This window comes from Bos javanicus, chromosome 16 (assembly GCF_032452875.1).
Source record: "Bos javanicus breed banteng chromosome 16, ARS-OSU_banteng_1.0, whole genome shotgun sequence".
NCBI lineage: Eukaryota > Metazoa > Chordata > Mammalia > Artiodactyla > Bovidae > Bos > Bos javanicus.
The window spans coordinates 61171440-61198792 of NC_083883.1; the positions used below are offsets into that span (position 1 = coordinate 61171440).

At 46.0% G+C, this 27353-nt stretch overlaps 1 protein-coding gene across 1 annotated transcript; it reads left to right on the top strand.

The window, feature by feature from the left end:
• On the top strand, nucleotides 1-27050 carry TOR3A (torsin family 3 member A). Its single transcript, XM_061383353.1, has 6 exons — nucleotides 1-700; nucleotides 2030-2143; nucleotides 2724-2989; nucleotides 4611-4789; nucleotides 25554-25678; nucleotides 26209-27050. The coding sequence occupies exons 1-6, from the start codon at nucleotides 433-435 to the stop codon at nucleotides 26463-26465; spliced, it is 1209 nt and encodes a 402-aa protein (XP_061239337.1). The 5' UTR covers nucleotides 1-432; the 3' UTR covers nucleotides 26466-27050.
• The last annotated feature ends 303 nt before the right edge of the window (nucleotides 27051-27353 follow it).

A 27353-nucleotide genomic window follows, 5' to 3' on the forward strand; every position in this document is an offset into this window, starting at 1 on the left:
AGGAAGTTGATCTGCAGACACGGGACAGGGCACCAGTGGGAGCCCGTACTTCGTAGCCCTCAGGTGGGCCACCGGAGCCGAACGAAAATAACTAGGTGATTGACAGTGGCCATTTCAAGGCCTGGCTTCAACTTCTTTGCAACCACGATCACCCAGAATAGACTGCTGCCTGGCAGCGAGGCCCCAGTCGGCTAGGCGGCGCCTGCAAGTGGCCTCGGGTTGCAGTCTCAAGAACCACTCGGTTTCGGTTCCTGCCGCAACTGGTCTCGCCCTGGGTCACCTGGGAGACAAGCTCGGCCCGCCTGCAGTTCCCATGGCAACACCAATCCCCGGCCAATCCGGGCCTCGGAAGTACGGGCGCCCGCCTTCAGGCCCGGACCCTGAAAAGGGCCGGGAAGGCCCAGCGGTGGAGGGCCTGCTGCCGGCCTGGCCATGCTTGGGGGCACAGAGCGTCTGCTCTGGCTCCTGCTTCTGTCGCTGCTGCTGCCGCCCCCGAGTGCATGGGGACACGGCGGCCAGGCGAGGCCGAGGGAGGGGACCGAGGAGGCGGGCTCGGCCAGGGCTTGGCTGGCCTTCCAGGGCCTGCGGGAGCGACTGAGGGCGGCCGGCGCGCTCTCCAGACGCTACTGGGCTCTCTTCAGCTGCCGCGTGTGGCCTGAGGGCTGTGGGGAGGATGAGGAGGCGTCGGCGCGGCCCCCAGGTAAGACCCTCAGGCTCAGGAGGGCGGGAGCGGGAGGGAGGGATGCGCGAGGCCCGCTGGGATCCGGCCGCGGCGTTCAGAGCCTCGCGCCTGTCCTGGGCCGTCGCGATCACCAGACGAGCGCCTTAGCCGCCGGCTCTGCTGTTCTGCCCAGCCTTTAGGCCGTGCTAAGAGCAGGGCAGCCTCTTCGGAACCAGGAACCCTCATCACAGCAGCTGGCGCTGCGTCCTTATGCAGACGAGCGGTCCTGGCTGCACTCCTCGCCCGTTCCTGGCTCCTCCAGACACGGCTTACACTTCCCTCCTGTCTCCGAAACTGCCCTGCCATTATTCCAAGGAGCTGCTCTTGCCCACATTCTTGATGACTTTAAGGAAAATCCCCAGTTGGGCACTCCCCCCAAGTACCTTGTCCTCCTCCTCTGCTGCTTACAGAAGCCGAAGCTGGGCTACGAGTCCCCCAGACCTGAGTTCTGATTTATTCTCTGTCACTGATAAATTGAGGCAGGGTTGTCACATCAATGTTCTGGCCCTGGTGGTCTCTGAGACTCCTTGCAGTGGACGTCGTTAACTCTAGGTTCTGTAGTGATAATCCTGCAGTAGTGCTAGAAACATCTTTCATTTAAATTAAAAGTTCTTTTTTGGGGGGGTGGAGAGGATAGCAGGGCCTCCAGACGTGAGGGATCTTAGTTCCCCAACCAGGGATCCAACCTATGCTCCCTGCATTGAAAGTACAGAGTCTTAACCACTGGACTACCAGGGAAGTCCCTAAAAGTTCTACATTTCCAGTGAATGGTTTTTGTTTCGTTTTTGCCAATGTTCAGTATATTCAAATTGACATCTGACAGAAGAATGGAGTCTGCCTGGCTACTGTCCATGGGGTCACAACTTAGGGACTGAACCGCAGCAAAAGAATCGAGACACTTGGGGCTGGCCGTGATCAGATGATTCTGCAATCCAGAGCAAGTGGGAAGCATGGCAATCACCAGTTACTGTTTGTCTCCTCGGAGACCGCAAACTCCTTGCAGGCAGGGCCTGGGTAACTAACCCTTTGGCACAAAACAAGATTTATTGTTGAGTAAACTGAGCTTTTGCTGCAATGAGAGCTGCATCTATAGCAAGGCAATCTGCTTCCTCATCCTGGAGAGGCCACCTGAGCCCACTCCCAGGTGCAGTGAGAGGAAGGCCCAGGGCAGAGCCAGGGGGTGGGGCGGGGGGGGAGCGGTTCTGGAGAGAGGACGGAAGAACCGCTCTGGTGGCTTGAAGGGAGGCAGTGTTCAGCCCGCCCTGGGCCCTGAGCTCCATTCCTGTCTCACAGCTCCTCCTCTTCCAGGCTGGAGCCTTGCCCTGCTGGGCCAGCAGTACCTGGATATCTTGAGCACGTGGTCCTGCAGCTTCTGGGACTGCTGCGACAGAGGGGACTGCAAGATCATCAACAACTTCACAGGTTAGACCTCACGTGGCCCTCAGGGCCAGGAATCGGGGGGGAGGAGGCAATTCAGGGGAATGCCAAGGCATAGGGCCCCAGCCTCAGCCTGCCCATAGCCGGCAGCGTGGTAGAGACCTTCCCTGTCTCCACCATACCTCCCATACCCAGGCCTTGGCAGAGGGCTTTGCCCACAGTAGCTGCTTCAGTAGGTGTTGGCTGAATTAAATTGAAATGAATAAAATAAGGGGGTCTCCATAAAATATTTAGGGGGTCCTGAAACTTCCAGGCAGGAGCAACTTCATGGTAGTCGGGGGCTGGGTTCCTCCTCCAGACAGGACTCTGCAACCCTGCTAGGGGGGTGTCTTCAGAACCTTCAGAAAGGGTGAAATCAATGTGGATTTCTCAAACTCTTCAGAAAATAGCACTGAATCTCTTCTACTGCAAGGTCTGCCCAGTGGCTTCTTATTGTGGAGTCCCCAGACAGGATGGCTCCCACCTCAGAGATGGTCAGCGGTGCTCAGTCTCTCAGCCATCACCAAGCCTGGGGGGGGATGCATCTGTGTGTCCTTGCTCAGCGTGGCCTCTTCCCCACCCCTAGGCCTCGAGGCGGACCTGCGCGTGCGCCTGCACGGCCAGCACCTAGCCCGGGAGCTGGTCCTGACGGCGGTGAGGGGCTACTTAGAGAAGCCCCGGCCGGACAAGGCCCTGGCTCTGTCGTTCCACGGCTGGTCTGGCACAGGCAAGAACTTCGTGGCGCGAATGCTGGCGGAAAACCTGTACCAGGACGGGCTGAGGAGCGACTGTGTCAAGGTGTTCGTCTCTACGTTGCACTTCCCTCACCCCAAGAATGTGGACCTGTACGAGGTGAGGCCGGCTGTGCTGAGGAGCTAGGGTGAGGGCTTGGGCTGGCGGAGCAGCCGAGACACAGGCCTGTGTGCTGGGAGGGAGGCTGAAGCAAGCCCTCGGTGTGGGGGTCGGAGGACAGCAGGGGGCGGGGGGACAATGCAGTGAAACCTGTTACCCTCAGAGACAGCTACTCAGCAGGTGAGGCCCAAGAGGGCCTGAGCTTAACCAGAGAATCCATGTGTTTAATTTGTCAACAGAAGTAGTGGAAATGCCTCAGGAAGTGTGAAACAGAGCATGCAAAAACTTTATCGTAATCTCCCCACACGGACACAACCAGTTAGCATTTTGGTGTACTTCCTTCAAGCTGTTCCCCTGCGCTCTTTAATGTCTTTATAATTTATACTGGACAGAAAGTTGCATTCCACAATTTTTTTTAAAGAGGCTTCTCGTAAGTGGTTTTTCCATGGCTTCCCAAAAGTACTCATTTCGTGCCAACAGGTGGACTCATCACATACAAAAAGTTTCTGCTGCTCTGCTATTTTGGGTTTTGTTCATTCAGACATGTTAGCCATGCCATGACCAAACCCCTCTGCAGCCTGACAGAGGTGACTGTGTGTATCTTTGGCTTTTAGTTTCTGTATTTGGAGTGTGTTAACCTGGGAAGATTATGTAACTTTGAGGACAGATTGCCATGGCAGTTTCAGTGTGGCCTGGCAGGGCAGGCTGCTGGTCAGGCCTCCCAAGAAAGAGCTAGCTGGCTTTTCAGTAGAATACCTGTGACTCTCAGCTTCCCCACTGTGGAAATCGACACATTCACACTCTCATACCCACACACTGGGGAGATGGGGCTGAAGTAAAAAACCAGGAAGGCTAGAGGTAGATGGAGACTGTGGGCTCTGCTCAAACACCTCTCCCTTGGGGAGGGAGGTGGGAGGGATGTTCAAGTGGGCAGGGACGTGGGTAAACCTATGGCTAATTCATGTTTGGTAGAAACCAACACAATACTGTAAATCAATTATCCTTCAATTAAAGATTAATTAATTAAAAAAAAAACACCTCTCCCTGGGGCAGGAGCCGGCCCTGTTTTCCTGGGGAACCCTGCAGAGCAGCATCTTTTCGTCCAGGGCTTACTATCCTGCCGGGGTGCGGAATCCCAGTTTTGAGTTGGGTCCCTCGGGCACCAGGCTGGGCTGAGATCTCAGGGAAGAAGGTGGTGGGTGCTCTGCTCCTGGGAGTTCAAGACAGGGCTGCCTCTGGGCACCTGAGCCTATTTCTACCTGTTATCCCTGTGTGAGCCTGACTGCTACCCCTGGGGAGGGTGAGTTAGCAGTTAGTTCTGGGATGGAACCTCATCCTGGAGGGGAGGAAGTAGGGCTGGGGCCATTTCCCAAGGCCCTTTCCCCAGGCTGGCTCCACTAGTTGGCTTTTAAATCTCAGGGTGCAGGAGAATCACCTGGGAGGCTTGTTAAAGAGCATTCCCTAGCTCCATCCCCAGAGGTTTAGATTGGTGGTTCTGTGGTGGAAACCAGCTCCAGGTGATCCATTGTAGACACCCTGGGAAAACCAGTGCCTCACTAGGGCTCTCAGGGCCGGGAGGTGCCTCCCACTGCTCCCCAGCAGCTCCCCGTATTCTGTGCAGGAGGAGCTGACGGACAAGATCAGGAAGACGCAGGAGCACTGTCGCCAGACCCTGTTCATTTTAGACGAGGCTGAGAAGCTGCACCCAGGACTGCTGGAGGCCCTCAGGCCACACCTGGAACGCCAGACCCCCAACAATCACAGAGCCGAGTCCAAGAGAACCATCTTTCTTTTTCTCAGGTGAGGCCTGAGAAACAAAAGTCAGAAGGACTGGGTGAGGGGAGGAAGAACCCTGTCCAGGCAGTGCGTGTGCCAAGCTTGGGAGCTGGCGGGGAGGGGAGGGGTTCATGCTCTCCTAGGCTGCCTGTCCTTTTCCGCAAAGGAAACCAACACAAACTCCAGGAGAGAAAACAGAAGCCCAGCTGCTTGGGTGGCAGCAAGGGTGGGGAGCCTTAGGTCTCCAGCCTTGATTCTACTAAACACTTCTGCGGGACTCTGACCCACCCCCACCACCTGCACAGGCCAACTCCCCGGACCAGCCTGGGGAAGACCCAGCCGTCCCTTACCTGGCCTCCTCCCTGGTTCTCAGGATGGGGAGGCTCCCTCAGACTCCCCAGTTAGTACATGGCCTCCTGAAGGAGGGCTACCGGGAGTCCCCTCTTAGATGGACATTAAGTGGTTTTTTTAAATTGAGGTATAATGGACATATTAGTTTCAGGTGTATAATTGATTTGCTATTTGTTTATATTGTGAGCTGATCACAATAAGTTTAGTTAACATCTGTCACCATTCATAGTTATAAAACCTTTCTGTTCCTGTGATGAGAACTTTCAAGGTGTACTCTTCTCAGCAACTTCCAAATATGCAATGCAGTATTATTTACTAAAGCCACCATGCTGTACATTACATCCCCATGAGTTACTAGTTGAAGTTTGTACAGTATTCACCTTATTTTTTCTCTCTTTCTGACCTATTTCACTCAGCATACCTTCAGGGCCCACCCATGTTGTTGCAAATAGCAAGATTTTCTTCTTTTTAATGGCTGAATAATATTCCATTATATATGCATTTTTTTCATATATGCATTTTTTTCCCCTTTATCCATTCATCTATTGATGGACACACGTCATTTCTTATCTTGGCCATTGTAAATAATGCTACAGTGAACATGGGGGTGCAAATATCTCCTTGAGTATTTTCATTCTCTTCAGATAAATATCTAGAAGTAGAATTGCTGGATCATGTGGTAGTCCTATTTTTAGTTTCTTGAGGAACTTCGATACTGTTTTCCATAGTGGTCGCACCAGTTTACATTCCCACCAGTGATGCACAGGGGTTCCCTTTTCTCCACAGCCTTACCAACACTGGTTATTTCTGATCTCTTTGATGACAGGCATTCTCACAGGTGTGAGGTGGTATCTCATTGTAGTTTTGATTTGCATTTCCCTCGTGATCACTGACATTGAGTACCTTTTCATGTCTCTGTTGACCACTTGTATGTCTTCTTTGGGAAGGTGTCTATTCAGAGCTTTGTTCATTTTTTCATTAGATTATTTTTTGCTGCTGAGTTGTATGAGGTCTTTATAGATTTTGAATACTAACCCCTTATCAGGTATATGATTTGCAAGTATCTTCTCCCATTTGGTAGGTTTCCTTTTTGTTTTGTTGATGGTTTCCTTTGCTATGCAGAAGCTTTTGGTTTGATGTAGTCCACTTGTTTATTTTTGCTTTGGTTGCCTTTGCTTTTAGTGTGAAATCCAAAAAAATAATTGCCAAGACCACTGTCAAGGAAATTACCACTTATGCTTTCTTCTAGGAGTTTTATGGTTTCAGGTCTTAAGTTCAAGTCTTTAATCCATTTTTTTCTTCATTTTATTTTATATTGGAGTATAATTGATTAACAATGTGTTAGTTTCAGGTGTTCAGCAAAGTAATTCAGTTATACATGTATCCTTTTTCAAATTCTTTTCCCATTGAGGCTATTACAGAGTATTGAGCATAGTACCCTGTGTTATACAATAAGTCCTTGTTGGTTATCTATTTTAAATATAGTAGTGTGTACATGTAAATCTCAAACTTCTAATTTATTCTGCCCCTCCCCCACCTTTCCCCTTTAGTAACCTTAGGTTTGTTCTCTCAGTCTGTGAGTCTGTTTCTGTTTCGTAATAAGTTCATTTGTATCATTTTTTAATTCCACATATAAGCAATGTCATATGATATTTGTCTTCATCTGACTAATCTCCAGATCCATCCAAGTTGCTGCAAATGGTATTATTTCATTATGTAACGGATGAGTAATATTCCATTGTATATATGTATCAGTGTTCTTTATCCATTCTTCTGCCAATGGACATTTAGGTGCATGCATTAATTTCTGGGGTTTCTATCCTCTTTCATTGATCTATATTTCTGTTTTTGTGCCAGTACCATACTGTCTTGATTACTGTAGCTTTGTAGTATAGTCTGAAGGCAGAGAGCCTAATTCCTCCAGCTGTTTTTCTTTTTCAAGATTGTTTTGGCTATCTGGAGTCTTTTGTTATGTCTCCATACAAATTTTTTAAATTTTAGTTCTATTTCTGTGAAAAATATAATTGGTAATTTGATATGGGTTGCATTGAATCTGTAGCTTGCCTTGAGTGGTACAGTTATTTTGACAGTATTGATTCTTCCAATATAAAAACATGATATATCTTCCATCTGTGTCATCTTTACTTTCTTTCATCAGTGTCTTATAATTTTTGGAGTACAGGTCTTTTACCTCCTTAGATAGGTTTATTCCTAGGCATTTTATTCTTTCTGATATAATGGTAAATGGCATTGTTTAATTTCCCTTTCTGATCTTTCTTTGCTAGTATATGGAAATGCAACAGATTTCTGTGTCTTAATTCTGTATCCTGCTACTTTACTGAATTCATTGAGCTCTAGTAGTTTTCTGGTAGGATCTTTAGGGTTTTGTGTGTATAGTGTGTCATCTGCAAACAGTGACAGTTTGACTTCTTTTCCAATTTTAATTCCTTTTATTTCTGTTTATATCTTTTTCTTCTCTGATTACCATGGGTAGGACTTCCAAAATTATGTTGAGTGGCAAGAGAGGACATCCTTGTCTTGCTCCTCATCTCAGAGGAAATACTTTCAGCTTTTCATCATTGAGTATGTTACCTGTAGCTTTGTCATCTATGGCCTTATTATTGAGGTATGTTCCCTCTTTGCCCACTTTCTGGAGAGTTTTTATCATAAGTGAGTGTTGAACTTTGTCAGAAACATTTTCTGCAACTATTAAGATGATCACATCGTTTTTATTCTTCAGTTTGTTCATGTGGTGTATCACACTGGTTTGCAGATATTAAAAAATCCTTGCATTGCTGGGATAAATACCCTTCATCATTTTAATGTACTGTTAGGCTTCGTTTGCTGGTGTTTTGTTGAGGATTTTTGTGACTGATCATCAGTGATATTGGCCTGTAATTCTTTCTTTGTGGTATCTTTGTCTGGTTTTGATATCAAGTGATGGAGCCTCATAATGAGTTTGGGAGTGTTCATTTCTCTGCGATTTTTTTTTTTGGAATATTTTCAGAAACTATTCTCTAAATGTTTGATAGAATTTGCCTGTGCACCATCTGATTCTGGACTTTGGTTTCTTGGGAGTTTTCAATCATAGTTTCAATTTTAGTACTTGTGATTGGTTCATATTTTCTGTTTCTTCCAGAGTCAGTCTTGGGAGATTGTACCTTTCTAAGAATTTCTCCATTTCTTCTAGGTTGTCCATTTTATTAGCATATAGTTATTTGTACTGATCTCTTATTTTCATTTATTTCTGCTCTGATCTTTATGATTTATTTCCTTCTAATAACTTGGGGTTTTGTTCTTCCTTCTCTAGCTTTAGGTGTAAGGTTAGGTTGTTTGTGGTTTTTCTTATTTCCTGAGGTAAGATTGCATTGCTATAAACTTTTTTTTTTTTTTGCTGCTTTTGCTACATCCTCTAGGTTTTGGATTATAGTGCCTTCACTTTCATTTTTCTCTAGGTATTTTTTCATTTCCTCTTTGATTTCTTCAGTGATTCATAGGTTGTTTAGTGGCATATATTGTTTAGCCTCCATGTGTTTGTGGGTTTTTTTTTTAAACAGGTTTTTTCCTTATAGTTGGTTTCTAATCTCATAGCATTGTTTAGAAAAGAGGCTTCATATGGTTTCAGTTTTCTTAAATTTACTGGGGGTCACTTTGTAGCCCAGCATGTGATCAGTCCTAGAGAACGTTCCATGTGCACTTCAGAAGAATGCTGCTGTTACATGGAATGCTCGATGAATATCAATTAAATCCAACTGGTCCAATGTATCATTTAAAGCCTGTATTTCCTTATTGATTTTTTCTGTCTGGATGATATGTCCATTGATGAAAGTGGCCTTTAAAGTCCCCATCTATTATTGTGTTACTGTCAGTTTCTCTTTTTATGACTGTTAATATTTTCCTTATATATAAAGTATTTGCCTTATATATTGAAGCTTCTATGTTGGGTGCATCAGTTCAGTTCAGTCGCTTGGTCATGTCCAACTCTTTGTGACCCCATGAACTGCAGCACACCACACTTCCCTGTCCATCACCAACTCCCGGAGTTTACTAAAACTCATGTCCATCAAGTCGGTGATGCCATCCAACCATCTCATCCTCTGTCATCCCCTTCTTCTCCCACGTTGTCTTTCCCAGCATCAGAGTCTTTTCAGATGAGTCAGTTCTTTGCATCAGGTGGCCAAAGTATTGGAGTTTCAGCTTCAGCATCAGTCCTTCCAATGAGTATTCAGGATTTATTTCCTTTAGGATGGACTGGTTGGATCTCTTGCAGTCCAAGGGACTCTCAAGAGTCTTCTCCAACACCACAGTTCAAAAGCATCAATTCTTTGGCACTTAGCTTTCTTTATAGTCCCACTCTCACATTCATACATGACTACTGGAAAAACCATAGCTTTGACTAGACAGACCTTTGTTGGCAAAGTAATGTCTCTGCTTTTTAATATGCTGTCTAGGTTGGTCATAACTTTTCTTCCAAGGAGCAAGTGTCTTTTAATTGCATGGCTGCAATCACCATCCACAGTGATTTTGGAGCCAAAGAAAATACAGTCACTGTTTCCATTGTTTCCCTGTCTATTTGCCATGAAGTGATGGGACTGGATGCCATGATCTTAGTTTCCTGAATGTTGAGTTTTTAAACCAACTTTTTCACTCTCCTCTTTCACTTTCATCAAGAGGCTCTCTAGTTCTTCTTCGCTGTCTGCTATAAAGATGGTGTCATCTGCATATCTGAGGTTATTGATATTTCTCCCGGCAATCTTGATTTCATCTTTTGCTTCATCCAGTCCAGCATTTGGCATGATGTACTCTGCCCGGTGGCTCAGAGGTTAAAGTGTCGGCCTCCAATGCAGGAGACCCAGGTTCAATCCCTGGGTTGGGAAGATTCCCTGGAGAAGAAAATGGCAACCCATTCCAATATTCTTGCCTGGAGAATCTCATGGACGGAAGAGCCTGGTAGGCTACAGTCCATGGGGTCGCAAAAGTCAGACATGACTGCGCAACTTCACTTTCTTTCACTCTGCATATAAGTTAAATAAGCAGGGTGACAGTATACAGCCCGGACGTATTCCTTTTCCAATTTGGAACCAGTCTGTTGTTCCATGGCCAGTTCTAACTGTTGCGTCTTGACCTGCATACAGATTTCTCAGGAGGCAGGTCAGGTGGTCTGGTATTCCCATCTCTTGAAGAATTTTCCAGTTTGTTGTGATCCACACAGTCAAAGGCTTTGGCATAGTCAGTAAAGCAGAAGTAGGTGTTTTTCTGGAACTCTCTCGCTTTTCGATGATCCAACAGATGTTGGCAATTTGATGTCTGGTTCCTCTGCCTTTTCTAAATCCAGTTTGAACATCTGGAAGTTTACAGTTCATAAACTGTTGAAGCCTGGCTTGGAGAATTTTGAGCATTACTTTGTTAGCCTGTGAGATGAGTGCAATTGTGTGGTAGTTTGAGCATTCTTTGGCATTGCTTTTTTTGGGGGATTGGAATGAAAACTGACCTCTTCCAGTCCTGTGGCCACTGCTGAGTTTTCCAAATGTGCTGGCATATTGAGTGCAGCATGTTCACATCATCATCTTTCAGGATTTGGAATAGCTCAGCTGGAATTCCATCACCTCCACTAGCTCTGTTGTAGTGATGCTTCCTAAGGCCCACCTGACTTCACATTCCAGGATTTCTGGTTCTAGGTGAGTGATCTCACCATCGTGGTTATCTGCGTCATGAAGATCTTTTTTGTATAGTTCTTTTGTGTATTCTTGCACCTCTTCTTAATATCTTCTGCTTCTGTTAGGTCCATACCACCTCTGTCCTTTATTGTGCCCATCTTTGCATGAAATATTCCCTTGGTATCTCTACTTTTCTTGAGGAGATCTCTAGTCTTTCCCATTCTATTGTTTTCCTCTATTTATTTGCATTGATCCCTGAGGAAGGCTTTCTTATCTCTCCTTGCTATTCTTTGGAACTCTGCATTCAAATGGGCATATCTTTCCTTTTTTTCCTTTGCCTTTAGCCTCTCTTCTTTTCACAGCTATTTGTAAGGCCTCCTCAGACAACTATTTTGCCTTTTTGCATTTCTTTTTCTTGGGGATGGTCTTGATCCCTGCCTCTTGTACAGTGTCACAAACCTCAGTCCATAGTTCTTCAGGCACTCTGTCTATCAGATCTAATCCCTTCAATCTATTTGTCACTTCCACTGTATCATAAGGGATTTGATTTAGGTCATACCTGAATGGTCTAGTGGTTTTCTCTACTTTCTTCAATGTAAGTCTGAATTTGGCAATAAGGAGTTCATGATCTGAGCCAGTCAGCTCCCGGTCTTGTTTTTGCTGACTGTATAGAGCTTCTCCATCTTTGGCTGCAAAGAATATAATCAGTCTGATTTTGATATTGATCATCTGGTGATGTCCATGTGTAGTCTTCTCTTGTGTTGTTGGAAGAAGGTGTTTGCTATGACCAGTGCATTCTCTTGGCAAAACTCTGTTAGCCTTTGCCCTGCTTCATTCTGTACTCCAAGGCCAAATTTGCCTGTTACTCCAGGTGCTTCTTGACTTCCTACTTTTGCATTCCAGTCCCCTATAATGAAAAAGACATCTTTTTTGGGGTGTTAGTTCTAGAAGGTCTTGTAGGTCTTCATAGAACCTGTTTAGGAATTTTGGGTGATATGTTTACAATTGTGATATGATCTTCATAGCTCTATCGTTCATCTTTATGTAGTATCTTTCTTTGCTCTTGTAAAGTCTTTATTTTAAAGTCTATTTTGTCTGATATGAGTATTACTACTCCAGCTTTCTTTTGATTTACATTTGCATGGTATACCTTTTTCTATACCCTCATTTTCAGTCTGTATGTTTCCCCAGACCTGAAATGGGTCTCTTGTAGACAGCATATATAAAGAGTCTTGTTTTGTATTCATTCGGTCTCTCAGTTGAAGCATTTAATCCATTCACGTTTAATTTGGTTATTGATATATATGTTCTTATATTTTGTTAATTGTTTTGGATTTGTTTTGTAGGTCTTTTTTTCTTCCTTTCCTCTTTTGTTCTCTTCTCTTGTGATTTGGTGACTAACTTTAGTGTTGTGCTTGGATTTCTTTTTCCTTCCCTGTGTATCTATTGTAGATTTTCAGTTCGTGGTTACTATGAGGTTTTGGTATATATACAAACAAGAGTGTTTTAAGTGTTCCTGGTCTTTTAGCTTTTATATGCATTTCCAATATCCTGCATTTGTACTTGCCTCTTCCCATGATTGATGGTTTTGGTATCATGTATTTGTGTGTGGGTGATTTCCTACTTTTATTGTATGTTTGCCTTCACCAATGAGCTTTTCCCATTTGTAATTTTCTTGTTTCTAGTTGTCACCTTTTCTTTTCTGCTAGAGAAGTTCCTTTAGTATTAGTTGCAAAGCTAGTCTGGTGGACTGAATTCTCTTAGCTTTTGCTTGTCCGTAAAGCTTTTGATTTCTCCATTGAATTTGAATGAGCAACTTGTTGGGTAGAGTATTCTTGGTTGTAGTTTCTTCCCTTTCATACTTTAAATATATTGTATCACTCCCTTCTGGCCTGCAGAATTTCTCCTGAGAAATGAGCTGATAACCTTATGGGAATTCCCTTGTATGTTATTTGTTACTTTTCTCTTATTGCTTTTAATATTCTTCATTGTCTTTACTTTTGTCTGTTTGATTACTGTGTTTCTCAGCATGTTCCTCCTTGGGTTTAACCTGCCTGGGACTCTCTGCACTTCCTGGAATTGGGTGACTGTTTCCTTTCCTAAGAGAAGCTTTCAGCTATTAATATTATCTCTCCAAATATTTTCTCAGGTCCTCTCTCTTCCTCTTATCCTTCTGGGGCCCCTATAATGTGAATGTTGCTGCATTTAATGTTGTCCCCGAGGTCTCTTAGACTGTCCTCTTTTCATTCTTTCTTCTTTATTCTGTTTCATGGCAGTGATTTCCACCATCCCGTCTTACAGCTCACTTATCTGTTCTTCTCCCTCAGTTATTCTGCTATTGATTCCTTCTAGTGTATTTTTATTTCAGTAATTGTTCATCAGCTTGTTTATCCTTTTTTAAAATTTTAGTCATTTATTTTAAGCTGCACTAGGTCTCCGTTGCTGTGCACAGGCTTTAGTTGCAGTGAGCAGGGGCTGCTCTTCACTGAGTGCACAGGCTTCTCACTGCAGTGGCTTCTCTTGTTGCAGAGCAAGGGCTCTAGATGCATGGGCTTCAGTAGCTGTGGCATGTGGGATCTTCCTGGACCAGGGATCAAACCTATGTTCCCTACATTGGCAGGTGGATTCCCAACAACTGGACCACTGGGGAAGTGCTGTTTATTCCTTACTTCTTCGTTTCATGTATCTTCTAGATCTGTGACTCCATTCTCTTTCTACTGATTCTTTTTCTTGGATCATCTTTACTATCATTCCTCTGAATTCTTTTTCAGATAGGTTGCCTCTCTTCCCCTCATAGGTTGCCTCTCTTCACATCACTTAGTTGTTGTTCTGGGGTTTTATCATGTTCCTTCATCTGGGACACATTCCTCTGTCATCTCATCTTGTCTTACTTTCTGTGATTGCAGTTTCCATCCACAGACTGCAGGGTTGTAGTTCTTGCTTCTGCTCTCTGCCCCCTGGTGGATGAGGCTAATAGGCTTGTGTAGGTTTGAGGCTTGTGCCCTACTCTTGGAGGTCACACACAAGGTTTCATGTGCACCAGGATCCAAGGAAAAAAGCAGGGACTTCATAAAAGCCTGGGCAAGACCTATTAGCTGGTATTGGAGGGCCTCCTGCAGAGGGTGAGGGTGGCTGTGGCTCATTGCAGGGACAAAGACCATTACAGTGGTAGTTCTGGGGGTATTCATTGGTGTGAGCCCTGCTGGAGGCTGCCATTTTCTCACCAAGACCTGGCTCCACCCAACCGCCAGTAGGCTCCAGTGCTGGGACATCTCAGGCTGATAGGGTGGGAACACAGCCCCACCCATCAGCAGACAGACTGCTTAAAGTCTTCCTGAGCATAGAGCTACCTGCTAAACACCTTGACACTTTGACAACAGGGATAAGACCCAGCTTCTGTTTCCCTCAGTCCTATGAAATTCCTGTGCCCAAATGCCACTGGCTTCGAAAGACAGATTATCTCATGTCTCCTTGTCCCCAGGCTAGGGAGCCTGACCTGAGGCTCAGAACTTTCCTGTGGGAGAACTTCAGTGATATAATTATTTTCCAGTTTGTGGGTCACCCATTCAGCCAGTATGAGATTTGATTTTATCACAGTTTTGCTCCTCCTACCATCTCATTGTGCCTTCTTCATCTTTGGATGTAGGATACCTTTTTTGGTTGGTTCCAGCATTTTTCATCAATGGTTATTCAGCAGTTAGTTGTCTTAAATGAGCTCATGTCCTACTCTACCATCTTATCTCCATCTTTAATCCATTTTGAGTTAATTTTTGTGTATGGTATAAGACAGTGGTCCAGTTTCATTCTTTTGCATGTGGTTTCCTAAGAAATTTATTGAAGAGACTGTCGTTTCCCCACTGCATATTCTTAGCTCCTCTTTTGTAAATTAATTGACCATATATGCATGGATTTATTTCTAGGCTCTCCACTCTGTTCCATTTATCTATGTGTCTGTTTATATGCCAGTATCATACCGCTTTGATTACTAAAGCTCTGTAAAATAGTTCATGTGCTGGGAGTCCCCTCTTCAGTTCAGTTCAGTTGCTCAGTCGTGTCTGACTTTGCGACCCCATGAATCACAGCACGCCAGGCCACCCTGTCTATCACCAACTCTCGGAGTTTACCCAAATTCATGTCCATCGAGTCGGTGATGCCATCCAACCATCTCATCCTCTGTCGTCCCCTTCTCCTCCTGCCCTGAATCCCTCCCAGCATCAGAGTCTTTTCCAATGAGTCAACTCTCTTCACATGAGGTGACCAAAGTATTGGAGTTTCAGCTTCAGCATCAGTCCTTCCAATGAACACCCAGGACTGGTCTCCTTTAGGATGGACTGGTTGGATCTCCTTGCAGTCCAAGGGACTCTTAGAAGGGCGTTAATTTTTCAAGTCAGCATATTAGTTGAAATTTAAGTACAAACGACCCTTAAAAATTTCCAAGGTATAAACAGTTGGAGAATAGTTTCCTATGAAGTCCAACATGGCCAATTCTTTCCCCAGCCTTGGAAAGTCTGTTTCTTCACTGATCATGAGAGGAAGTCACTGGCCTGGAATTCAGGGTATAATGTCAATGAAAAGCTCTCCAGCTCCTGTGTTGGGGTCTGCAACCTTACAATGCAGGACTGATCCCTTTATAAACACTGCACTCCATTTCCTGTTTTGCTCTACTGTGTGCCACGGGTTCTGGAAATGGCTTTGCAGAAAGTGAATTTTGAAATCAAGTGTCCAACTGTATCTTTTTATGGCAGCTCCAACAGAAAGCGCTCGGTTCAGTTCAGTCGCTCAGTCATGTCCAACTCTTTGCGACCCCATGAATCACAGCACGCCAGGCCTCCCTGTCCACCACCAACTCCCGGAGTTCACCCAGACTCACATCCATCGAGTCAGTGATGCCATCCAGCCATCTCATCCTCTGTCATCCCCTTCTCCTCCTGCCCCCAATCCCTCCCAGCATCAGAGTCTTTTCCAATGAGTCAACTCTTCGCATGAGGTGGCCAAAGTACTGGAGTTTCAGCTTTAGCATCATTCCTTCCAAAGAAATCCCAGGACTGATCTCCTTCAGAATGGACTGGTTGGATCTCCTTGCAGTCCAAGGGACTCTCAAGAATCTTCTCCAATACCACAGTTCAAAAGCATCCGTTCTTCGGCGCTCAGCCTTCTTCACAGTCCGTCCAACTCTCACATCCATACATGACCACAGGAAAAACCATAGCCTTGACTAGATGGACCTTTGTTGGCAAAGTGATGTCTCTGCTTTTGAATATGCTATCTAGATTGGACATAACTTTCCTTCCAAGGAGTAAGCATCTTTTAATTTCATGGCTGCAGTCACCATCTGCAGTGATTTTGGAGCCCAAAAAATAAAGTCTGACACTGTTTCCACTGTTTCCCCATCTATTTCCCATGAAGTGATGGGACCAGATGCCATGATCTTTGTTTTCTGAATGTTGAGCTTTAAGCCAACTTTTTCACTGTCCATTTTCACTTTCATCAAGAGGCTTTGTAGTTCCTCTTCACTTTCTGCCATAAGGGTCGTGTCATTTGCATATCTGAGGTTATTGATATTTCTCCCGACAATCTTGATTCCAGCTTGTGTTTCTTCCAGTCCAGCGTTTCTCATGATGTACTCTGCATATAAGTTAAATAAGCAGGGTGACAATACACAGCCTTGACGTACTCCTTTTCCTATTTGGAACCAGTCTGTTGTTCCATGTCCAGTTCTAACTGTTGCTTCCTGACCTGCATATAGGTTTCTCAAGAGGCAGGTCAGGTGGTCTGGTATTCCCATCTCTTTCAGAATTTTCCAGTTTATTGTGATCCACACAGTCAAAGGCTTTGGCATAGTCAATAAAGCAGAAATAGATGTTTTTCTGGAACTCTCTTGCTTTTTCCATGATCCAGCAGATGTTGGCAATTCGATCTCTGGTTCCTCTGCCTTTTCTAAAACTAGCTTGAACATCAGGAAGTTCACGGTTCACATATTGCTGAAGCCTGGCTTGGAGAATTTTGAGCATTACTTTACTAGCATGTGAGATGAGTGCAGTTGTGTGGTAGTTTGAGCATTCTTTGGCATTGCCTTTCTTTGGGATCGGAATGAAAACTGACCTTTTCCAGTCCTGTGGCCACTGCTGACAGAAAGTCCCCCAAGTTCTATTAGCAGTCAAGTTTGGGTCCCTCTTGGCCCAACTTGAATGCATCACAAGCAGCTTCTTTTTTTTTAATTATTTTTAATTGAAGGATGATTGCTTTACAGTATTGTGTTGGTTTTTACCAAAGATCAACATGAATCAGCCATAGGTTTACCCATGTCCCCTCCCACTTGAACATCCCTTACACCTCCCTCCCTATCCCACCCCTCTACGTTGTTACCGAGCCCTGGTTTGAGTTCCCTCAGTCATACAGCAGATTCCCATTGGTAATCTATTTTACATAGGGTAATGTATGTTTCCATGTTACCCTCTCCATACATCCCACCCTCTCCTTCCTCCCCTGCCAGCCTTGTCCATACGTCTGTTCTCTGTCTCCATTGCTGTTCTTCAGATAGGTTCATCAGCACCATCTCTCTAGATTCCGTATATATCCATTAGTATATGATATTTGTTTTTCTGACTTACTCCACTCAGTCCATGGGGTCGCTAAGAGTCGGACACAACTGAGCGACTTCACTTTACTTTTCACTTTCAAGCATTGGAAAAGGAAATGGCAACCCACTCCAGTATTCTTGCCTGGAGAATCTCAGGGACGGGGGAGCCTGGTAGGCTGCCGTCTATGGGGTCGCACAGAGTCGGACACGACTGAAGCGACTTAGCAGCTTAGCAGCCACTCTGTATAATAGACTTTATATTCATCCACCTCATTAGGACTGACTCAAATGTGTTCCTTTTTATGGCTGAGTAATATTCCATTTCATATATGTGCCACATTTCTTTATCCATTTATCTGTCAATGGACATCTAAGGTGCTTCCATGTCCTAGCTATTGTAAATAGAGCTGCAGTGAACACTGGGGTACATGTGTCTTTTTCAATTCTGGTTTCCTCAGGGTATAAGCCTAGTAGTGGGATTGCTGGGTTATATGATGGTTTAATTCTAGTTCTTTAAGGAATCTCCACACTGTTCTCCATAGTGGCTGTACTAGTTTGCATTCCCACCAACAGTTTAAGAGGGTTGGTTCCCTTTTCTCCACACCCTCTCCAGCATTTATTGTTTGTAGACTTTTGGATAGCAGCTATTCTGACCGGCATGAGATGGTACCTCATTGTGGTTTTGATTTGCATTTCTCTGATAATGAGTGATGTTGAGCATCTTTTCATGTGTTTGTTAGCCATCTGTATGTCTCCTTTGGAGAAATGTCTGTTTAGGTCTTTTGCCAACTTTTCGATTGGGTTGTTTGTTTTTCTGGCATTGAGTTGTATGAGCTGCTTGTATATTTTGGAAATTAATCCTTTGTCAGTTGTTTCATTTGCTATTATTTTCTCCCACTCTGAGGGTTGTCTTTTCACCTTGTTTATAGTTTCCTTTGCTGCACAAAAGCTTTTCATTCAGTCCCACTTGTTTGTTTTTATTTCCATTACTCTAGGAGGTAGGTCATAGAGGATCTTGCTGTGATTTATGTCATAGAGTGTTTCTGGTCTTACATTTAGATCTTTAATCCACTTTGAGTTTTCTTTGTGTATGGTGTTAGGCAATGTTCTAATTTCTTTTATGCATAGCTGTCCAGTTTTCCCAGAAGCACTTATTGAAGAGACTATCTTTGCCCCATTGTATATTTTTGCCTCCTTTGTCAAAAATAAGATATCCATAGGTGCATGGGTTTGGGCTTTCTATCTTGTTTCATTGGTCTATTGGAAATATGAATTGTGAGATTTTTTTTTGTTCTAGTTCTGTAAAAAACACCATTGGTAATTTGATAGGGATTGCATTTAATCTGTGGATTACATTTGGTAGTATAGTCACTTTCACAGTATTGATTCTTCCAACCCAGGAACATGGAATCTCTCTCCATCTGTTTACATCATATTTGATTTCTTTCATCAGTGTCTTATAGTTTTGTTTCCTTAGGTAGGTTTATTCCTAGGTATTTTATTTTTTTGTTGCAATGGTAAAGGGATTGATTCCTTAGTTTCTCTTTCTGATTTTTCATTATTAGTATATAGGAATGCAAGTGATTTCTGTGTATTGATTTTGTATCACTGATTAGCTCTAGTAATTTTCTGATGGTATCTTTAGGGTTTTCTATGTACAGTATCATGTCATCTGCAAACAATGAGAGTTTTATTTCTTTTCCAATCTGGATTTGTTTTGTTTTTCTTCTCTGATTGCCATATCTAGGAATTTCCAAAACTATGTTGAATAATAGTGGTGAGAAATCTTGTAGGGAATGCTTTCAGTTTTTCACCATTGAGAATAATGTTTGCTGTGAGTATATCATATATGGCCTTTATTAAGTTGAGGTAGGTTCTTTCTATGCCCGTTTTTTGAAGTTTTTATCATAAACAGGTGTTTAATTTTGTCAAAAGCTTTTTCTGCATCTATTGAGATTATCATATGGTTTTTATCTTTCAATGTTAGTATATCACACTGGTTTGTATATGTTGAAGAATCTTTGCACCCCTGGGATACACCTGACTTGATCATGGTTTTTTGATCTTTTTAATGTGTTGAATTGTGTTTGCTAGAATTTTGTTGAGGATTTTTGCATATGTTATCAGTGATACGGGCCTGTAATTTTCTTTCTTTGTGTTGTCTTTGTCTGGTTTTGGTATCTGGGTGATGGTGGCCCCATAGAATGAGTTTGAAAGTGTTCCTTCCTGTGCAATTTTTTGGAAGAGTTTTAGAATGATAGGCATTAGCTCTTGTCTAAATATTTGCTAGAATTCACCTGTGAAGCCATCTGGCCCTGGACTTTTGCTGTGGGGGAAGTTTTTGATCACAGTTTTGATTTCAGTGCCACAAGCAGCATCTTGCATTCAGTGGAAGCCAAACCACTCTCCCTGCCATCACCCTCCTCCCGCAGGCCAGTACATGCTCACTGGGGGATTTTCCCCAGCTTTAGCATACCCCTCTGGTGACTCAGCTGGTAGAGAATCTGCCTGCAATGCAGGAGACCTGGGTTTGATCCCTGGGCTGGGAAGATCCCCTGGAGAAGGGAGAGGCTACCCACTCCTGTATTCTGGCCTGGAGAATTCCATGGACTGTATAGTCCATGGGGTCACAAAGAGTCAGACACAACTGCGCGATTTTCACTGTGAAGAGAATTAAGGGGTCTGGTTTTCCCTCGAGGCTTGGAAAGAATGGAGGAGTGAGCTGGGATTTTGGTCTGTAAGGCTGACAGGACACTGCAGTGCATTGTGAAGGAGGGCGGAGGAGCCGCCAAGGTTATTTTAAGAGGAAAGCAGGGAAAGATTTTCTGCTGTGATTTGTGGTTCAGAATTAGGAGGCAAGGACAATAAATGCTTTGAATTAGCTCTCCTCCTCAGCTCCTCATACCCTTTTGAGGCAGCCCGGAACTATGGATCTCTTTCTGTTGTGGTCAATTAGGTGGGGGCTCCAAAATGCAGGGTCAGATAAGGAGTCATCTTGGTCCCCAAGCCCTGACAGGGGTGGGGACCCAGAACCACTGCTGAAGGGAGTTCTTCCTTCAGAATGGAAGGAAGCCTGGAGCCCGGCCGCCTCAGGTGCCCTTTCCTAGTGCTAGGATCCTTTGCCTTTGTGCATGGCTTCTTCCCTCCACGCTGCCTGGTTCCTTCCTCCTCCTTGGCCGAGCCCACTCCTGCCTCCTGGCAATGGCTGTGGCCAGCCTTTCCCCAGCTTGGCCCAAGCTGCCCAGACGCTGACTTTCCCGCCAGTTCTCGGCACAGAAAACCACCCTCACTGGTGGCAGGATTTCCTAACGTGACCCAGGTGCCCCTGCTAACTCTAGGCAGACGTTGTAGTATTTTAGTCATTGACTCGCCAGCACTGCCCTCATCTAACCCATCGCCTGCCCTTCCCCCCATTACCCCGGCCTCTGTGCCCTGTCCTAGGCCAGAGGGTCCCAGTGAGGGCAGAGTGTGGGCAGGGTCTGGGGAGATGCTGCCCCCACCGGGCCTGCTCTGGCAGGGGATGCAGAGACCCTGCTGGCCCTGGAGGAGTCTCTGAGCCCCTTGGGGAGGAGGATGCACAGTGGTGACAGGAGGCGAGGACAGGGCCTCCAGTTCCATTGACTCTGTTGTGGGCCCAGCCTGTGAGAGCCAGTGGGGCCCAACAGGCCTGGGTGGACTGTCTGGAGCCTGAGGGCCAGCCAGACTGACCCTGTGGCCCAGCACCTCTAGACGCCATCGGGTGTTCTGGTGATGGGCGGGGGAAGACGGTGTCTCTGGACTTGATTTCTACAGTGACCTTACCTATGTGGTGAGGACTCGTACATTTGAAAGGAAAGCACGGATGGTGTAAACAAATCACTGGTATAAGGCCGGCGGCTTAACCCTGAAGCAAATCCTGAGCGTGCTGTTTGAAGTGCTAGTGGCTTTGCTGGCCCCCCTGCAACGTGGTGGTGCCTGATGGTAGAAACGAGGTGGCAGTTGGAGCGGGGCTGCAGCTAGAGTCACCCCAACCCTCAGAGCCAGTCCTGCCCCTGGGCCTGAGGAAATCAGGGCCCCTGGCTGGGTACCAGAAAACTAACATTGACTACCTTTGCCTATTTCTACCAAGTATAGAAGCTCTGGGAATGGTGTCACAGGGCTGGACAGGCACGTGGAACTCTGGAGATCAGAACCACGGTCCGCCCATTGAAGTTGTAAAGTAAAGAGAGAATTAATACCTGTTCTCTTTGGGCTGTGGTCAGGAGAAGAATGGATAGAAAGGGCTTTAAAAATTAAAAGAACTATACAAGTGTAAATTGTTCATGGAATCAAAGGCCTTGTACCCCAGCACACAGAAAGTACTTGTGGAAATGTCTATTTGTTGACCGACAGTCAAATCTAAGGTGACCTAAGGAGGGTTTCTTAATCGTCTGCTTCTGGTCTGTCCTTTTACAAATTAGGAAATGAAGGCTTGGGGAGATGACGCTCAAGTCGAGTTTGTGGCTGTTCTTTAGGGAAGACTTAGTGGTCCAGGCTGGGGTTGGTGAGCACAGTTCTGGAGAATCCCGTGAGTCCCTGTCCTCTGTGGTCTTAGGACTAGTAAGACCACATGCTGTCCCCTCCCAGAGCCAGGGCAGAGGGCGCATCACTAGGGAGGCCTTCCGTCCCTCGTCCCTTCAGACCTCCCAGTCCACAGGTGACCTGGGAGGATGTGGAGGGAACTGAAGCGCTCTGCGAGGGCAAGCTCTGTTAAAAAGCATAATGTTGGTGTTGGGTTGGAATAGAAAAGGGGCCCTGATTATATACTGGTGAGTGAGATAAAGCCTGAAACTGGAGGAAGAAGAGAGACCCTTGGCTGTGGGACTAGAGGAGAAGAGTCAGAAGGGAGGTGGAGACCTCAGGCGTCCTGTCAGGTGGCCTTCTGGGTGCAAATGGGGACGGCACTGGAACCTGTGCCTGGCACTGAGTGAATCCTGGTCCTCTCCCCTTCGCCCTGGATGCCTGCCCTGCAGCCAGCACACGTATAGACCTGCCTTTACCTCCCGTGAGTTATGCAGGATGGGTAGGTCTCGCCTCAGCTGACGCAGTTGTGGTCTGGCGTGTACACAGATGACCTGCCCAGTAGGCCTTCCTACAGGAAAAGGAGGACCGCAGCTTCAGGAAGTAGAAGAGAGTCGACGTAAGCAGCTTTCCCACCCGCAGAGGTCAGAGGAAGTCTGGCTGAGCAGGGGACAAGGGGTGGGGACTCCCCTCATCCGTACCAGGCCCTCCAGCTGGGGGCTCCTGGTCTCGGGAGTGAAATGGAGCTGTGACGGGCACACTGGCCCCTAAAGCAAGGAAGATTGCATCCCTTGGCAGGAAAGGATGCCTGCCCCAGGAGGTGTCCATCCGTGGAAGCAGGCAGGCAGAGAACCACCCAGCTCCTCCTCTGTGTCCCAAACCCAGCCCCCAGGACACACCAAAGGTTGAATGAGCAGACAGATGAGCTAACGTACCTGAGTGTCAGCCACTCAGAGCTTGATGAGGACAGGATGGAAATATTGGATCTTTGCTCCTTCCCTTGCCTCCCTGCTTCCATCACTCGTACTCCCTCACTGTACTGGGCTGGAGGAAAAAAGCAGGGCAGAGCTCGGTTTGTGTAAGGAGCTAGCAGATGGCCTGGGGGGCGGGGACGTGAGTACTGTGAGGCAGAGAGGAGGACGCCAGGAGCGGGGAGCATGACCTGCCGCCAGCTCCTGGCTCCACTTCCTCCTTCCCAGCTTCCCCCCCCTCCTAAGACTTCCTCTACCTCTCATCACTCTAACACAGTCCTCTTTCCTGTGTTTTAGACCCACAATTCCAGTGAAATTACAACCCCTAGTGAGGTCACAGGCAAGGGCACAACACTCAACCGTATGCAAATCCAAGCTGGCGTCGCCCCTCTTCTCTGAAACTGCACTTCTGCTGTGCGGGCTGCAGGCCCCTCCAGGCAGACACCACTTCTCTTTGGTGGCCTCCTCCGTCTTCTCACGTCCGTCAGTTACAGGGCCTCTCAGTTGTGCCTCCTACACTAACTTTAAACCCTTCTCCATTGCCTTTATCCTCTCTAAACATGCACTATGGCCCAAAGCTCCCTGACTAGTTTTCTCTTCAATCCAACCACTGTGGCCCAAGAACAATGTTATTAGAAAGTAAAGCCTCTCAGGGCACCTTACTACCCTGTACTCCCAAGTTCACAACCCTTCAACGGCTCTCTGTGGCTTATAAGCTAAAATCCACGTGACTGGCTGACAAAGGCCTCATGCCAGCCTCAGCCTGCCCTCCATGCCTCTGTTCCACACGCCTCTCTAAGCAGCTTGCAGCTCCTGACCCCCACAAGCCCTCTGACCACCCATGCCTGGACGTGTGCCCTTCCTGCCTCATGTCTGATGAGCACTGTGGGGTCTGCGTGTGCCCAGAACCCTCCTCTGCCCTCTGAAGTCTTATCCCCAGGCCCCAGCTGCTCTGGAATCATACACATGGGCCTCTCCTTCCATAGAGAGAAGTGTCAAGGGAAAGACCGACATCCTTGTGCACTCTGCATATAGTACAGTCTCAGTGTTGGTCAGAAGAGAGCAAGGCACGGAGAATGGATGACCAAGCAGGACAGTGCCTTTTCTGTAGACTTGTGTTGTGACAAGATTTCCTGGAGGACGGGAGGCCCAGGGCCCTCAACCTCCTTTCTTCCAGTCACCAACAGCTCCAGTGGTCAGATCATGCATTTGGAAGCCAAATATAAAAATAATGAAATCTAAGACATGAGACCATTGAAACTCCTTGAAGAGAACATAGGCAAAACGTTTTCCAACATAAATTGTGGAAATATATTCTTGGATCAGTCTCCCAAAGCAAAAGAAATAAAAGCAAAAATAAACAAATGGGACTTAAAAGCTTTTGCACAGCAAAGGAACCCATCAACAAAATGAAAAGAACCTGCTACAGAAAAGAAGATAATTTGTAAACAATGTAACAAGGGATTAATTTCCAAAATATATCTAACAGTTCATACAACTCAATAACTGCCCCCCTCCACAAAATTGGCATGTGTACATGCTCAATCATGTCCAGCTCTTTGCAACCCCATGGACTGTAGCCCGCCAGGCTCCTCTGTCCATGGGATTTCCCAGGCAAGAATACTAGAGTGGGTTGCCAAGTCCTCCTCCAGGAGATCTTCCCGACCTAGGGATCAAATCTGCATCTCCTGCATTCCAGGGGAGTTCTTTGTCACTGAGCCTCCTGGGAAGCCCCCCAAAATGGAAAGAATACCTAAACTGACCTGCCTCCAAAGACATACAGATGGCCAATGAACACATGAAAAGATGCTCAACATCACTAATTATTAGAGAAATGCAAATCAAAACCACAATGAGATATCACTTCATCCTGGTCAGAATGGCTAGCATTAAAGTCTACAAATAACAAATGCAGGAGAGGGTATGGAAAAAATGAACCTTCCTACACTGTTGGTAGGAATGTAAATTGGTGCAGTCACTATGGAAAAGTCTGGAGGTTCCTTATAAAATTAAAAATAGAGCTACCATCTGATCCAGCAGTCCCACTCCTAGGCATATATCCAGATATGATGAAAATTGTAATTCAAAAAGATACATGCACCCCAATGCTCACAGCAGCAGTCTTTACAAAAGCCAAGATATGGAAACAACCCAAATGCCCATCCACAGATGATTATTTTAAGAAGATGTGAGGAACACACACACACAATGGCACATTACTCACCCATAATATTGCCATTTGCTGGATGGACCTAGAGAATAGCACACTAAGTGAAGTCAGTCAGAGAAAGACAAATATTATATCACTTATATGTGGAATCTCAAATAATTATTCAAATTATCTATATACAAAACAAACAGATCCATAGATGCAGAAAACAAAGATGTGGTTACCAAAGGGGAAACGGGAGGTAGGGAATAAATTAGTATAGGATTTACAGATACACCCTAGTATATATAAAATAGTTAAACAGCAAGGATTTACTGTATAACACAAGGCTCAATATTCAATATCTTATAATAACCAAAGTGGACAATCTGAAAAATATATATATAACTGAATCACTTTGTTATTCAAAGTGATTAGTTTGAATCAGTTTCACCTGAAGCTAACCCAACATTGTTTATCAACTCCAATTTTTAAAAAACCACCACCAACAGAATCTATTAACAGGACTTGTCTCTTTCAGTAACCTTGGGGGCAATATCATCAACGAGGTGGTCCTGAACCTGCTTAAGGCTGGGCAGTCCCGGGAAGAAGTCAGGATGGAACACCTGGAGTCCCGCCTCCACGCTGAGATTGTGTCATCCACAGGTAAGTGATGGCCAGCCTTGCAGAACATAAGCCTCTGGTGAGAGGGGAGGTAGAGAAAAACGTGTATGTGCTGGAAGTTGTGCTCATGAGATCAGACAGGGTACTCAGGACCACAGAGGCGGTACCATATAATATTCTTGTCGTCAGCTTGACGTAGGCATGAGGAAAGTCCTTTTCTGAAAACTATTCCTTAAAAAGAGAACAGTTGGCCTTGGCCATACAGACCCTTGAAGAAGAAAGTCACTGTGTGAGTCCCAGTGGCTCAGCCTCCAGTCGTAGGCAGGGCCGCTGCACCTCTGCCTCTGCCATCAGATGAAACCATAGCCTGGCAGGCACGTGCACTGTCTCTCCCTCTCACACGTCTAGCTCCTCTCGGCCCTCTCTCCCTAAAGGGAGACACATAGTTGCATAGTTCTTGACACAGACTTAAGACAGGCTTCTCGGAGTTGGCCTTAGGGTGGGGGAACACCTCGACTCCAGCTGGGCTCAGCCCCAGCTCAGACCCCATGTAACCCTGCTCTTGATTTCAGACAGTGGCTTTGGGCACAGCCATCTTGTGAAGGAAAACCTGATTGACCTCTTCATCCCCTTCCTGCCACTGGAGTTCCGTCACGTGAGGCTGTGCGCACGCGACGCCTTCCTGAGCCAGGACCTCCTGTATACAGAAGAGGCCCTCGACGAGATGGCTAGGATGATGGTGTACGTCCCCAAGGAGGAACAGCTCTTCTCTTCTCAGGGATGCAAATCTATCTCCCAGAGAATTAGCTATGTCCTGCCTGAGGGCTAGATGAAAACTGCCCGAAGCTGCCTTCCTTCCTCTAATGGACCCTGGGCTGTCGTGGCAGCACACTGTCCGGGACATAACAGGTTGGAAGGGCAGGCTAGCAACCAGCAGTCAGGAGCACACAAGCAGTGTGTAGAGGGGAGGCCTTAGATCAGAGACAGAGCCAGTGCTTCAGATCACTTGGTGCCTTAAAGAGCCACGTTCTGAAATGTGAGCCAGCTGGTTGGGAGAGGTGATGTGGGAGAGACATCCCAAGGATTTATTAGCATCTGCCCGGCCTTGGTGTTGGGCCTGAGGCTGTAGTATGCTCGGTGACAGAAAGGGAAAGACTAACTTCTGCTTACCAGTGGCAGGGGCTGACCTCACGTTTGCAGGCTGGGTGGGTGAGCTTTCAAGTTGTTTCCCAGAGGGAGGCTGAGCAGCTTCTATCTGTGAGCTCAGGCCACAGCTTCAGGCTAAAGGGCACAGGGGAAGTTTGGTTTTTTTAATCAGTATAGGTGAAGATTTCTTCTGCTCTGCAGATTTTTAAGATTTAAATTAGTGACCTTAACATACGTAAAGATTAAAATTTTGTATTTTTTTCTAAAACCCTCGGCTGGCTTACCTTCTTACTGAGCCCTAGTAATCATGCTCCCGCGGCAAAATTCCATGCGCCATGTGGTACGGATGGGGACTGGTGGAGACGGGGTGTGTGCTGGCACCCAGAGCTGACAGGGGGGTCACCTGCTCTGCCAACTTACCTCCGTTTGCTGCGTGACCACATCAACTGAGCCGGGCTATTTCCGCCTCTTACTGAAGTAAGAGGCCTCCACAGCATCTTGCCCTTATATATGAAAACAGCACTCCTGTGCTCCCAGCTTTAAAGTCGTCCTTGAGGACCGAACGGCCACG